The 12878-nt window shown below is 43.0% G+C and overlaps 1 protein-coding gene across 1 annotated transcript in view; it reads left to right on the forward strand.

Annotated features, from left to right (window-relative positions):
- ARHGEF12 (Rho guanine nucleotide exchange factor 12) overlaps window positions 1–12878 on the forward strand; it is a gene marked incomplete at its 5' end in the record, with an annotated part of 107647 nt that overhangs the window by 50032 nt on the left and 44737 nt on the right. The window contains 7 exons of the mRNA XM_084803584.1: window positions 1440–1538; window positions 4085–4134; window positions 4916–4973; window positions 5884–6062; window positions 6606–6683; window positions 8535–8654; window positions 9851–9985. Of these exons, the coding sequence (XP_084659710.1) occupies window positions 1440–1538; window positions 4085–4134; window positions 4916–4973; window positions 5884–6062; window positions 6606–6683; window positions 8535–8654; window positions 9851–9985 (719 nt within the window). The remainder of the gene's footprint in view (window positions 1–1439; window positions 1539–4084; window positions 4135–4915; window positions 4974–5883; window positions 6063–6605; window positions 6684–8534; window positions 8655–9850; window positions 9986–12878) is intronic.

Here is a 12878-nt window from a genome sequence, read left to right on the forward strand (position 1 = left end):
TTCACCTATCACAGGTGCTGTTCTATAAATAGCTGGCTGAATTGATAGAAATGCAGCCAGTGAAGTTTAAATGGATGCCTTTATTGTGCTTTATTGTTACATGATTCGTGCTTCAAGCTAGTTGGCCAATTATCTGAAACAACCCAGTTCTTTCATGTTAAAAGAAATGTTCCTCCCAGTAAATAGCTGGACCAATTGTGAGTCTTGGTTATATGGCAGCTTCTTAATGTACACCAACACTTAAAAGAAAAGCAACAAATATCAAAGGGATAATACACTTTGTGACAATGATATTTCAAAGAGACCAGGAAGGAAAAATAAAGTGTTTTATACAAAGCAAAGTCCTGACATTACTTGTTATTGGTAGGTGCAGTCCCCTTCTGAGTGAAGCCTGTGATATAACTCATTGATTTTGAAAGAGATGGATTGCATCCACTGTGACTAAAGTTTTACAGTAAACTACAGATATATGTCCAGAAAGATTAAATATGTGTGCCTACAGAATGCATGTGTGTAAAAGGTAGTATTTAATACAGCCTTGCGTTTAACATTTTGCCTGGTCTTAGGTGACTAGAAATTTCTTGAAGTTGAGTGAATGGACTGGTGGAGGAGAGATGGATCACTCTGGCTCACCTCTGCCAGCCATTTGGTAGAAGGCAGTTTTTAAACTAGCCTGCTGAGGGGCTAGTAGCTTGTATTTCCATGCTGGCCACAGAGGAGGGGAAGTCTATTCCCCTGCAACCGGCATGGAAACACAGTGTAGTTTAAAATATGCAGGTTAGTAGCTTTTGTGGTCTTATTTACAAGGTTAATTTGATAGATTGATGTACTGTAATACTTTGCCAAATTATTCCTGTTTGGAAAAGGTACCTTTTTGGTGTGTGGTTTGTTCAGCCAGTCAGAATATGTAGAGAATGTGATCACCTTCCATTCCTCAACCATTCTGCTAGCTTATTCCTGGTCATTTCCCTGATAGTGAGAAGCTGTCCTTGAAACATACAAACCTGAGGATGGTAGGTCTGTGCACAGAGTGGAGAGGGATGTTTTATGATAAATCTCTATGTTCTATATCAAAAACAGTAGTTCTGTAGTAAATGTAGGTGCTATGTAGACATCTGTGCAGAATGATTTAATACCTCTATTCTTTCAAGGTTCTGTTAGATTAAAATGTGGCTGATGTACCACAACAATCTGCCTCCCTTTGCTATATCTCTGTGTCATATGACCAGTGTTGTAAGCATGACCAACCTGCTATAGTAATTTCCTTTCTTCTGGCCTGTTCCCCTGTTGTTAGTTCTCTTCTCTCCCCATTTCCACCCTCTGCTTCAGTTTGCACAGAGATTCCATTCTGTAGGCTGTGATTATCTTTTACCAAGATGAGGTTCTGGTCTGCTACCTATACCTGTGTCCCTTTGCCTTTTCCCCCTTTTGCTGTGCAGGTCTTGTTCAACGTTGTGTTATTATCCAGCGGGATGAAAATGGATTTGGGTTGACAGTCAGTGGAGACAATCCAGTCTTTGTGCAGTCCGTCAAAGAAGGTAAATAGGCTTGTTCAGGGCCATTTCATGTGTCTCAGTTTTAGCAGGCACATGTTTAGCGGGCATATTTAGTGTGTATTGTAAAGTGTGAGGCATAAATATGTTTGTTTTATATGTATTGTAATCTAAAAATATGCTGCAGAGAGTTGCCATTAGTCTTCACTCTTAGAAGCATATTTCTGCAGCGTATGTCTGGTGAAATGAACACAATCATTTTATTGTATGTTATAGCTGTACAAGTGGGCCACACAATCTGATGTGTACTTCCTAAAGTTAAAATGTGTAAAATGACACTAAGGGCCAGTTCATATTACACTTTTTGTGCTCGAGGTACAGTATCCAAGTACAAATTAATATGTCGGATAGGAAGCGTGTAATATTGACTTTAAAATGGGAAGCATAAAAAAGCATGTGCTGTACATTTATCATGCAGTTTTGTATTTGGGCATCATATTCAAGTATATAAATCTCTTATGAAGTGGCCCCAACTATGCTAGCAAAGAAAGAAGATTGGATAGAGGGAGAATTGTGCAATTCCAAATATTGAATTGATAGAAGTGATTCATTATCTGTGCTATGGAGGAAGTTTGTTATTTTTATAATACTTTGCAGGTTTAGTTGCAATGTCAAATCACATTAATTTCCTAGAATCTTATAGTCTACACTGTAGACTCTGCAGAGTCTTGAAATGGTAGTTTGCAGAGATCTCACTTCTGCAAGGCAGAAGGAAGAATCTTGATGTATCTGCCTAGCAACCTCCCACATTACACATTTACAGTGCAATCCTATATGTAACTATTCAAAAGTAAGTCTCATTGTTTTAAGTGGAGCTTAATTTCAGGGAAGTGGTTACAGGATTGCAGCCTTAGTGTGCTAGCCCCAAACTAGAAACATGGTAAGTAGACACAAGCCACGTTTGGATGTCACGGTAACCCATGGTGGGTTATCTACTCACAGTAGAGTCCTCAGAGTATGACTGTGAGTCATAACTCACAGGAGCTTATTTTTTAAAAAGTCCACAAGGCCTTGCCACACAACCAGGCCAATAAGCTACTGTGAGTAGCTTATTAAGCTACTGCATGTAATTTGACTTGCCCCCACCTGTGTCCTGCTTCAGTCCTCCTCCCTGAGCAGCGGTGCTATTTCACCTCTAAAGTGCTGGATGTTTCCTGGATCTGAACAAAACTTCATACACCGCCTTCCCTGGTCAGGAGGCACCGAATCCACCATCAAAACCTGGCGTGATTGCTCACCAAGCATCAACAGAGTGCAGTTTGCTCACCAGAGTGCAGCAAAAAAGGGGGATGTGGTTATAAAACCTGGGGGGATTGCAGGATCAGGACTGAATTCCACACATAGCCTCTCCTAGACTGGAGGCACCCGATCCACTCTCAAAACCCTGCGCAATTACCTCAGGGGAGTGAAAATCCCAGGTGCAGCACAAAGGGGGAGATGCTTATAACACCATCGGGGTTTTCAAGATCGGCACCAAACCTTCTAGCCAGCCTCCCCTACTCAGGATTTTCACTGCTTGATGAGTGATTGCACTGGATTTTGATGGTGGATCAGGTGCCTCCTCACTGGGGGAGGCTGTGTATGAAGTTTTGTCTGGATCTCGCAACCCCCCAAGGTTTCTAGCCACTTTGGATTTCTGCTGCTGTCAGAGTGCTGGGTTTTGATGATGCATTTGGGTGCCTCCTGAGTAGGGGAGGCTGGCTATGAGGTTTGGTCCCAATCCTGCAAATCTCCAAGCCATTAAATCTGCCCATTTTTGGTGCACCTGGGATTTTCGCTGCTGTTAGTGTCAGCGTGCTGGGTTTTGATGATGTTCTGGGTGCCTCCTGAGAAAGGGAGGCTGGGTATGAGGTTTGGTCCCAATCCTGTTCATCTCCCCCCCCCCCCCCACTGGCTTGGTCACTTTAACATGCTCCTAAGTGCTAAGCCAGTGAAGAGCAGACCGGCAGTGGTTTTGACTGCTCTTCCCACTCAGCTTTGTAGCTGGCCAAAATAACCCATGGTGACTGCCAGATGACACAGTAACCCATGTTGGCTTAAATAACCCACTCTGCAGACCATGGGTTATCAGAGTTGGTTATTTTGGCCAAATAAGCCACCGTGGGTTAAAAAAAAAACCTCCCACCAGATGACACAATAACCCACAATGGGTTAATTAAGCCATCATGGCTTAATTAACCTATTGTGGGTTAGTGTGACATCCAAACCCAGTCAAAGAGTGTCCTTTTGTCTTTTTATGGAATCCAGCAATGTTGACTTTGTGGTCCATGCTGGTCTTGCAGTTTCTTGTCTGTGATGTAGATGGACTGGGAGAAGTGAGAGACTGGCATGGTCTGCAGTAGCTTGTGCATGTGAGTCCAGAGTCCACATGTGCTGTGTGGATACCTCACGACAATGGTATATTGCACACACTCTTTATAGAATGTGGCTCTTGCATAACCTGAAAAGAAAGGTGATTTTGCTTGGGCACCAGAGGAGAAAAATGCTGGAAACAATGTACTGAATTCTAAATGGCTGGTTCTTCCCTTTAGATGGAGCAGCCATGCGGGCTGGGGTTCAAACTGGTGACCGAATCATTAAGGTAGGAACACTTGGTGTTGGAAAAGTAAATCACTGTTGGAGAGAGACAGGAATGCTTCAGTGGTCCCCATCACTACATCAGTGTTTTGCCCAAACCTGCCTCACAGGAACATTTGAGGCACTATGTATTTTCCTATATTTAGAATTGGCAGTATGCAAGAGGTGTCTGTTGCCAGATGCTTGCTTTTTTTTTTTCATGGAAAGCACTCTAGTTTCATAACCTTGCTTTGTAAGCTGATGTAAATTACACAAGGTTTCAATTTTACATCCGCTAAAAGGCCTTTAAATATAGTGCGCGTGTGTGCGCAAGCAAGTGTGCATGTAGGAAGGCAGAGCTGTGGCATATCTGTACAGTCGAATTCATTTCGCTTTCTCAAATAGTCTTTAGAGCCACCACCATGCAATTTGGTTGTAAAATAACACATGACTGCAAAGGTTTTCACTGTAGTTATACTGAGTGTTTGATCCCTGTGAAGAAAATCTATTGCAGGTTTGGTTAGATCAGGGTAGACAACCTGATGCCCTCCAGATGTTTTGGACTACAACTCCTATAATTCTTGACCATTTGACATGCTGGTTGCAGCTGATGGGAATTGTAGTTCAAAACATCTGGAGGGCACCAAGTTGCCTACCCTGTAAATCTTTCAGAGCATTCTTGTCTAACATGATAATGGAACAGATTTCTTGTTAAAGGCATGGAGGAAGCGAAATCAGCTTAAGCTTCTTGGCATAGGAGACTTTTAAAGTCGAAAACCAAAATTGACAGAGTTATCTTTTCGTAGGTGAATGGGACTCTTGTAACACATTCAAACCATTTGGAGGTGGTGAAGCTGATAAAGTGTGAGTAAACTCTGTGAGAACTGTGTTTATTCTCCATAGAGTCCTTGAAATAAGTGTGGGATGACTGATGGAGGTCAAACTGTCCTGATGCAGCCAGGAGGCAGTTAGTCACTGGATTTTAGCCATGGTATTGATCTATTACCAGTCGGAAGTCCTTGGGGTGCATTTCTGGAATGTGACATGATTTTGAACACCCTCAGGATCTGGGGGAAAGTTAAGCCTGTTCTGACTGATGTGCAACTTCCACTGCTCATTTGTTAACAAAAGTAGGAGAAAAAGTTGCTTATCTGCCAGCCCTTCACACTTGATTCTTCCTGTTGTCTTCATTATTCAGTCCATGATAAGGCTCTGTTTAATGCCCTTACTACCTGTCCTGATGCGCTTACATTATAGCTGAAGATTTTTTGAAAAGGAACAGTTTGGCCCAGGACAACCTTGTGCGTACATTGCTCCTGTGGACATTGTTTAGCATTCCAGTGCAACAATTAGATATGAGTTGGGTGCCTGATACATTTGAAATAGTGCTGCCTTTGATGCCCAACCAGTGTGCAAAATGACAGGTATTTTTGTAGTTTGAAATCATCATTGAGGAGGTACAGGCACTTAGGTCTATTCCTGAGATATCATAAGCTTTTTGCCGATTCCTTCAAACGGAAAAGTACTGCTGCTGCCTCCTCCTCTTCTATTGCAAATATATGGAATGCAATATCCAAAATACTTGACAGGCATCACATTTCAGAAATCTTTTGCTGATAGTTAATAACAAAAGGGTGGTTGTTTTTTGCTTCCTTACCATGCTTTCTCTTAGTTAGTAACCCTGACAATTTTACATTGTGAGGAGCTGGTTTTCTGACCAATCCTGTCTATTCATATAACCAACAATGTGTGTGATTTTGTCCTTTTGCTGCAGCGGGTTCCTATGTAGCGCTTACTGTACAAGGGCGCCCACCTGGGTCGCCCCAGATTCCACTGGCTGATTCTGAGGTGGATCCAGCAGCATTTGGGCATATGTCCCCCATCATGACATCTCCTCATTCACCTGGAGCATCTGGAACCACAGAGAGAATTACCAGCCCTGTGCTGATGGGGGTAAGATTTAAAGGGCTTTGGGGAAAAATGGGTTAGATTGTATGATAGGAAAATGCTCTTTATCCTGGTTTATAGGTGATCAGGTCATACATCCTGAAATGTTTCACTCAGTGGTACTCTGTAATGGTACACAGTTCTCCTAGGTGAATCTCTACAGAACTCAGACATTATATTTATATGAAAGTATGAGGAGCCAGCTGGGCTGGGATGACACTGTGGGAGCACTGCAGTTGTGAGCTGATCTGCTGCTCCTTTGAATAGCATTGTATCCAGCCCATTGTATATCAGCCATAAATTTGATTTCCTGTTAAAATGCAGGGAGATAGCATCACATGGAAATGACAGTTCAATAAACAGATGACTTCTAATAAATAAAATTGTCAGTGTATGTGTTGTTGCAAATACAAAACTGTTTGGGTATGGATAACGTAGAATGCTTTTTAACACACTTTGACCGATTTAGAAGACACTGTAGAGAAATCTGTTGAAGAACAACCAAACTTTCCTTATTAAGTAAAAGTCGGCCATCCCTTTTCTTATCAGGAGGAAAATAATATTGTTCACAGCCAGAAAGTGGAGATTTTGAGGAAGATGCTGCAGAAAGAGCAGGAGCGGTTGCAGGTACTGAAGGGGAATTTTCTGGAAGAAGAAAATCGGAAAGGAGCTGCTACCTCCCAGAGTTGCCATTTACCCTGGCTTAACACTCCTGTGTCCCAGGCCTTGCTCATCACTAGGGCTTCTGTGTAACGTGGAGAGTTGGATATGTCAGATATCTCTGTACAAGGAAAACACTGCTAAGAATTGTCAGAGTGGCTATATATTGGAAAGCTCCACATTTGCATTAAATGTTTCTCAAGCTGCCATTTCCCTGTTATCTTAGAGGAACAGTCACTAAACATCTGGAAATGAATGACTGCAGTTTGCTTTTACTTACTTACTTACTTACTTACTTAAAATCTTACTTAAAAGCTTTCTTGGCTGCCCTTCAGGGCAGAAGCTCTCCAATAAAATACATAAAAACTGTTAAAATCTTAAAAGTGATAAAAACAATAAAAGCAACAACAAAGTTGACAGCAGTACCAGCAACAATAGCAGTCATATCATGAGAAGGCCAAGGTAAAATAATATGTTTTCAAGGCCTTCTTAAAAGTCTGCAGTGACAGAGCATGGTGGGCCTCTGATAGCAGCTTTTTCCAAAGATGTGGGGCCACTGCAGAGAAGGCCCTCTCACGTGTGATCACCCACCTGACTGCTCTCACGGGTGAGCAAATGAGAAGGGCCTCTCTTTCTGATCTTAAAGTGCGGGCAGGCTGATATGGGTGAAGGTTGTCCTTCAGGTAACTTGGTCCCAAACCATTTAAGGCTTTAAAGGTCAAAACCAGCACTGTGAATTAGGTTCGGAAACGCACTGGTAACCAGTGCAGCTGATGCAGTATAGGCATTATGTGATCGATTCGGCTCGCCCGCACCAATACTCAGGCAGCCGCATTCTGCACAAGCTTGAGTTTCTGAACTGTCTTCAAAGGCAGCCCCACGTATAGCACTTTACAGTAGTCCAGCCTGGATGTGACTACTGCGTGGATTACTGAGGCAGGGTTTGTCCTCTCCAGGTAGGGCTGCAGTTGGCGTACCAGCCTAAGCTGGTAAAAAGCACTCCTGGACATTGCAGCCACCTGGGCTTCCCCAGTTAGGTTAGAGTCTAGGAGGACTCCCAGACTGCGCACTTGGTCTTTCAGGGGTAGTGCAACCTCATCTAAGAACAGTTGTACACCTCCATCCTTTTGAGGATTAGTTTCAAGTTCATTTACTTTCAGATGTGGGAGGCGTATCACCTCCTTAGCCTAGCCACTGCATGAACTTGGCTCATTTTTGCATCAACGTTTATTCCCAATAAACACATTTTTTGTATATAACAGAACACTTTACCAATTTAATCCATTTATTTTCACAAGGCCCAGGGCATTCCAAAGACTTTCAGACCTTTTTGCCTGCCAAGTATATGCCCAGTGCTCTCCACTGCACTGGCTGCCAGTGTAATAGTGGTTTTAATGGTAATAAAGGAAAGGAAAGGTTCCTCCTGTGCAAGCACTTGGTCATTACTGACCCCTAGAGGGACGCTGCTTACGCTGGCGTTTTCATGGCAGACTGTAGCGGGGTGGTTTGCCATTGCCTTCCCCCGTCGTGACTACCTTTCCCCCAGCAAGCTGGGTACTCATTTTACCGACCTCGGAAGGATGGAAGGCTGAGTCGACCTGAGCTGGCTACTTGGGACCCAGCTTCCGCTGGGATCGAACTCAGGTCGTGGGGAGAGTTTCGGTTGCAATACTGCCACCTACCACTCTGTGCCACACGAGGCTCCTAATGGTAATATAAACACTGGCTTAATATATGGGGTTGTGTGAAGTTTAGTCCAGAAATGTAGCTAAGGGACCATCATTGTGATTGAGTCTCTAAATATTTAAATCCTCTCAGTCCTTGCAAGAAGATTACAGTCGTGCTCCTTCTCCCCGACTGCTCAAAGAGATCCAGGAAGCCAAGAAGCACATCCCTCAGCTGCAGGAACAGCTGTCCAAAGCAACAGGCTCCACGCAGGTAATGGGAATGTTTGCAGTCCTGATCAGAAATTAGCAAACAAGCACACAACTATAAATGGGTCAGATAATACTAGTATAATGTTGTAACAATATGAAAACACACAATGAACGTAGTGGGTATTAGTGATCTATTTAAAATAGGATTGTTGTTGGAACAATATAATTATACGTATGAAAACAATGTTAATACAATTGTACATATATTGTTTTTGTACATGTACATATTATGATAACTGACAACTAATGTGAATATAAAAATAATAATGTGTGTGTGTATGTGCATATGTGTGCATATATATATGACTATAGATCTTAATATCTTAATAATTTTACAGTTATTATTTATCTGAAGAAGCAACTCATATGCGAAACAGGATTAAACCGGATTCCTGTAAAGACTTTTTGGCTGGACTTTAAGATCCTTTGAACAAGCTATAATTAAAATGTGTATACCTGTAATACAGATGCTTCTGCTATCTTCCAATATATGTACAGTTGTATTCACATTGTTTTCATACGTATAATTATATTGTTCCAACAACAATCCTATTTTAAATAGATCACTAATACCCACTACGTTCATTGTGTGTTTTCATATTGTTACAACATTATACTAGTATTACCTGACCCATTTACAGTTGTGTGCTTGTTCGCTAATTTCTTACCGGATTTTTACAACTGTGGCCCTTTTTTTGTACTTACCATATTTTTGTGTGCAGTCCTGATCAGACTATTCTAGTTGGGAATGTTGTGTGGGAGCAAGCTGTTGCCAGCTGTGTCTGTGCCAGTTTGCACAAGCCCACACAGCCCTCCAAATGCAGTAAATTAAAGGATGCAGAAGTAACAGCTTGGTCTCATTTCTAATAGAGCCCACAGAAGCTGATGATTGATGGTGGGGGGGAGCATTATATAGAAAAATGAAAGCCTTGTAATGAGATATTGCTGAGTCACTTTTCATTAAGAGAGTCAGTTAAGGGGATACACATAGCTTATACGCAGATGCCTTGGCTCTGACCCTTTTGTGCAGGCTGTTTTGTATTCCTTAAATTAGAGAATGAGATAATTTTTGCAAATAGTTATCTCAGTAGGGACCTGTAGAATTGTATGTAGCATGATACAACTCAATATTGTTATTGTTAAAGCACTACAATATGGGATGCTTGCTGTTTCTTACCCAGCTTTGTCTGTTTTCAGGACGGAGTTTTGTCTTCTAAATCTGTGATGGAGTCTTTGCAGATAAATGAGGTAGAAGCTGAGAGGGGAGAAGGGCTGAACAAAGGAGACTACAGTTTTGGTGACAGCTCGCAGACAAATAGTGACACAGCTGAGGTGAGCACTTCACTTGAAGCAACACGTCAGTGGATCCGTGAGGTTTGTCTAGGCCAGTGTCCTGTCTCTGGAGAGTGAAGCTTCCTATCTGTAGTTCCTGACAAAATGAGGAGACATACAGATAAAGTAATCTCCCCCACTATCTTCACCTGGTTTGACACAATTGTGGAGGTTGTGGCATCCTCTGTCACTTGACACCTTCCTTAAATGCTGCTGCTTTTTACGTATTTTTATCCCATTTCTGTCCTACCTTTTATCCGAAGAGCTCCAGGTGGCCGCACGCTCAAAGCAAATCCTATGAAATGGGTTAGATTGATTTCACCAAGGCTAACCAGTGAGCTTCCTGGATAATCAGGAATTTGAACCCACCTGTCCCCAGTCTAACCAGCTCAGGGCTTGTCCCTGTCTTCCATGAGTTTTTCTACTCCAATTTCAGTCACTGAGGTTATTGCTGCTAGATGTATTCTTCCCATTGTTCTGCCCACCTTTAAATGCCTCTGGTGTTTGTCTGCATACTATGTTTAGCCAGGAGGTTTGAGGATTCAACACAGTGCTGTGAAGTAGTTTGATTCATGGATCTTCATTGGCAGTCTGGGAAAGGAGTGCCATGTTTTTCAAACCTGGGTTTTCTGGCACACACCCAATTGCTGGGCAGAGAAAAGCAATCCTGGCCTCTCCTAAAGAACTGAGGGGAATAACTGAACCTTTCAAAACATGTTAGAATCTATTTTGTGGCTAGAATGACTCAAACCTGTAGGGGCAATATGCCATGAAAGGGAGTGGGTAGGAACCTGGTTGCTGCCACTGACATCCCTTTCCAGCAGTAAAGAGCATTGTTTCTTAATTGAAATGTTTAGGTAGATACTAAGAGGGCCCTCTCAGTCTAGGATCTAGGACTCAGGGCAACGAATCCCTCATAGTCATTTGTGTGCCAGCCCTAGGGTAGCCTATCTCCTGGTGAAGCATGAAAACTAGGGCCCAAGGATGTTGTCCCTGTACTGGTGACTTGATCTTTTGTGCCACTTCCCTCTGCATCATATTTGTATTTCTAACCTTTTTTTATCTGTTGCACCATTGGGCAACTTGCTGTTTTTAAAATATTTTGGCATCAGTTTATAAATGTTACTACACAGATGTAAATTAGTAGCAGTCCATGCTTCCAGCTTTAAATTCCTAACAGAACTCGACCCTTGTTGTTCATGGCATATCACATCGAGTGAGGAAGGGTTATCTGGCTGGATCCAGGAGGTTGTAAATTCCGCCCTGAGAGAGAGAGTGATGCCGGCCTCTTTAAAAGAATCAGTAATCAGGCCACTCCTGAAAAAGCCTAACCTGGACCCGGAAGATGTTGACAACTATAGGCCAGTGGCTGATATTCCCTTCCTGGGCAAGGTATTTGAGTGAGTGGTTGCAGGACAACTCCAGGCACTCTTGAGTGAAACAGATTATCTAGACCCATTTCAGTCGGGCTTCAGGCCTGGTTTTGGAATGGAAACTGCCTTGGTTGCCCTGTGGGATGACCTTTGTCGGGAGAGGGACAAGAGGAGTACAACCCTGTTGATTCTTTGGACCTCTCAGTGGCTTTTGATACCATCAGGTAAGGTATCCATCTGGATAGGTTGTCTGGGTTGGTAGTTGAAGGCTCTGTGCTGTAGTGGTTCTGCTCATACTTGGATGGCCAATTCCAGAAGGTGGCGCTGGGAGATTATTGCTGTGTCCCTTGCAGCTATGCTGTGGGGTTCCATAGGACTCTGTTTTGTCCCCTATGCTGTTCAACATCTACATGAAACTGCTGGGGAAGGTTATCCGGAGGTGTGGGCTGAGGTGCCATCAATATGCAGATGACACTCAGGTCTACCTCTCTTTTTCATCAAATCCAGGTGAGACAGTGGCTGACTTGAATCAGTGCCTGGGCACAGTAATAGATTGGATGGGTGCTACTAAACTGAGACTCAGTCCAGACCAAGACAGAGGTACTGTTAGTAGGGGGTTGGTCTGCCCAGCTAGGTGATGTTCAACCTGTTCTGGAGGGGATTGCACTTCCCCTAAAGGTTCAGGTTCATAGTCTGGGGATGCTCTTGGATTCAGAACTGTCACTTGAGGCGCAGGTGGACTTGGTGGCATGGAGAACCTTTTATCAGCTTAGGCTGATATACCAACTATGCCCTTATCTGGACAGAGATAGCCTAGCTACAGTTATCCATGCTGTGATAACCACTCCTCTGGATTACTGCAATGCATTATACATGGGGCTGCCTTTGAAAACGGTCTGGAAACTTCAGCTGGTCCAAAACAGGTCAGTGAGATTTTTAATGGGGGCTGACCAACGAGATCACATTATGCCAGTACTTTTCCAGCTGCCAGTCCATGTCCAGTCCATGTTTTATGCTGAACAGGAAAATATTATTTCTGGTAGATTCTGATTGTAAGTCTTTACCCAGTGTGACAGGGCAAAATCCCAGTTATTCTGTGAGACTGATGCATGCCACTCATCTTTTTTCATTTTAAGGAAAAGTTAGGCTGCACATATACTATGTGCAGAATCAAACAGGGCACTCCCCCCCTCCCCCACTGATTCTGTTACAACCCAATAATTCTGGAAGGAGGCAGGTCAGCAGAGCTTGCATAAAGGAGCTTTACCGACCTGCCTCCTTCGAGAAATGAGTGTTTCCACTCGTTTCAGGGCTTCCCCTAGGAAGCCCCAAACCTCCCTTGCATAAATGGTAGGTCCCGCTTGCGCAATGGAAATGGCAGGACCCACCGCTTGCAGAAGGGAATCAGTGGCAAGGAAAGGAATTGCTGGAGGTTTATGTACCCCATTGGATTCTGCCCTATGTTCTGTTTGATTCTCTTTATCTAAAGGAACTGAACATTTTAGTAGGAAGCATTATTT

The sequence above is a fragment of the Heloderma suspectum genome, chromosome 6, assembly GCF_057233095.1.
Source record: "Heloderma suspectum isolate Gila_16-S chromosome 6, 16-S_ref, whole genome shotgun sequence".
NCBI classification, from domain to species: Eukaryota; Metazoa; Chordata; class Lepidosauria; order Squamata; family Helodermatidae; genus Heloderma; species Heloderma suspectum.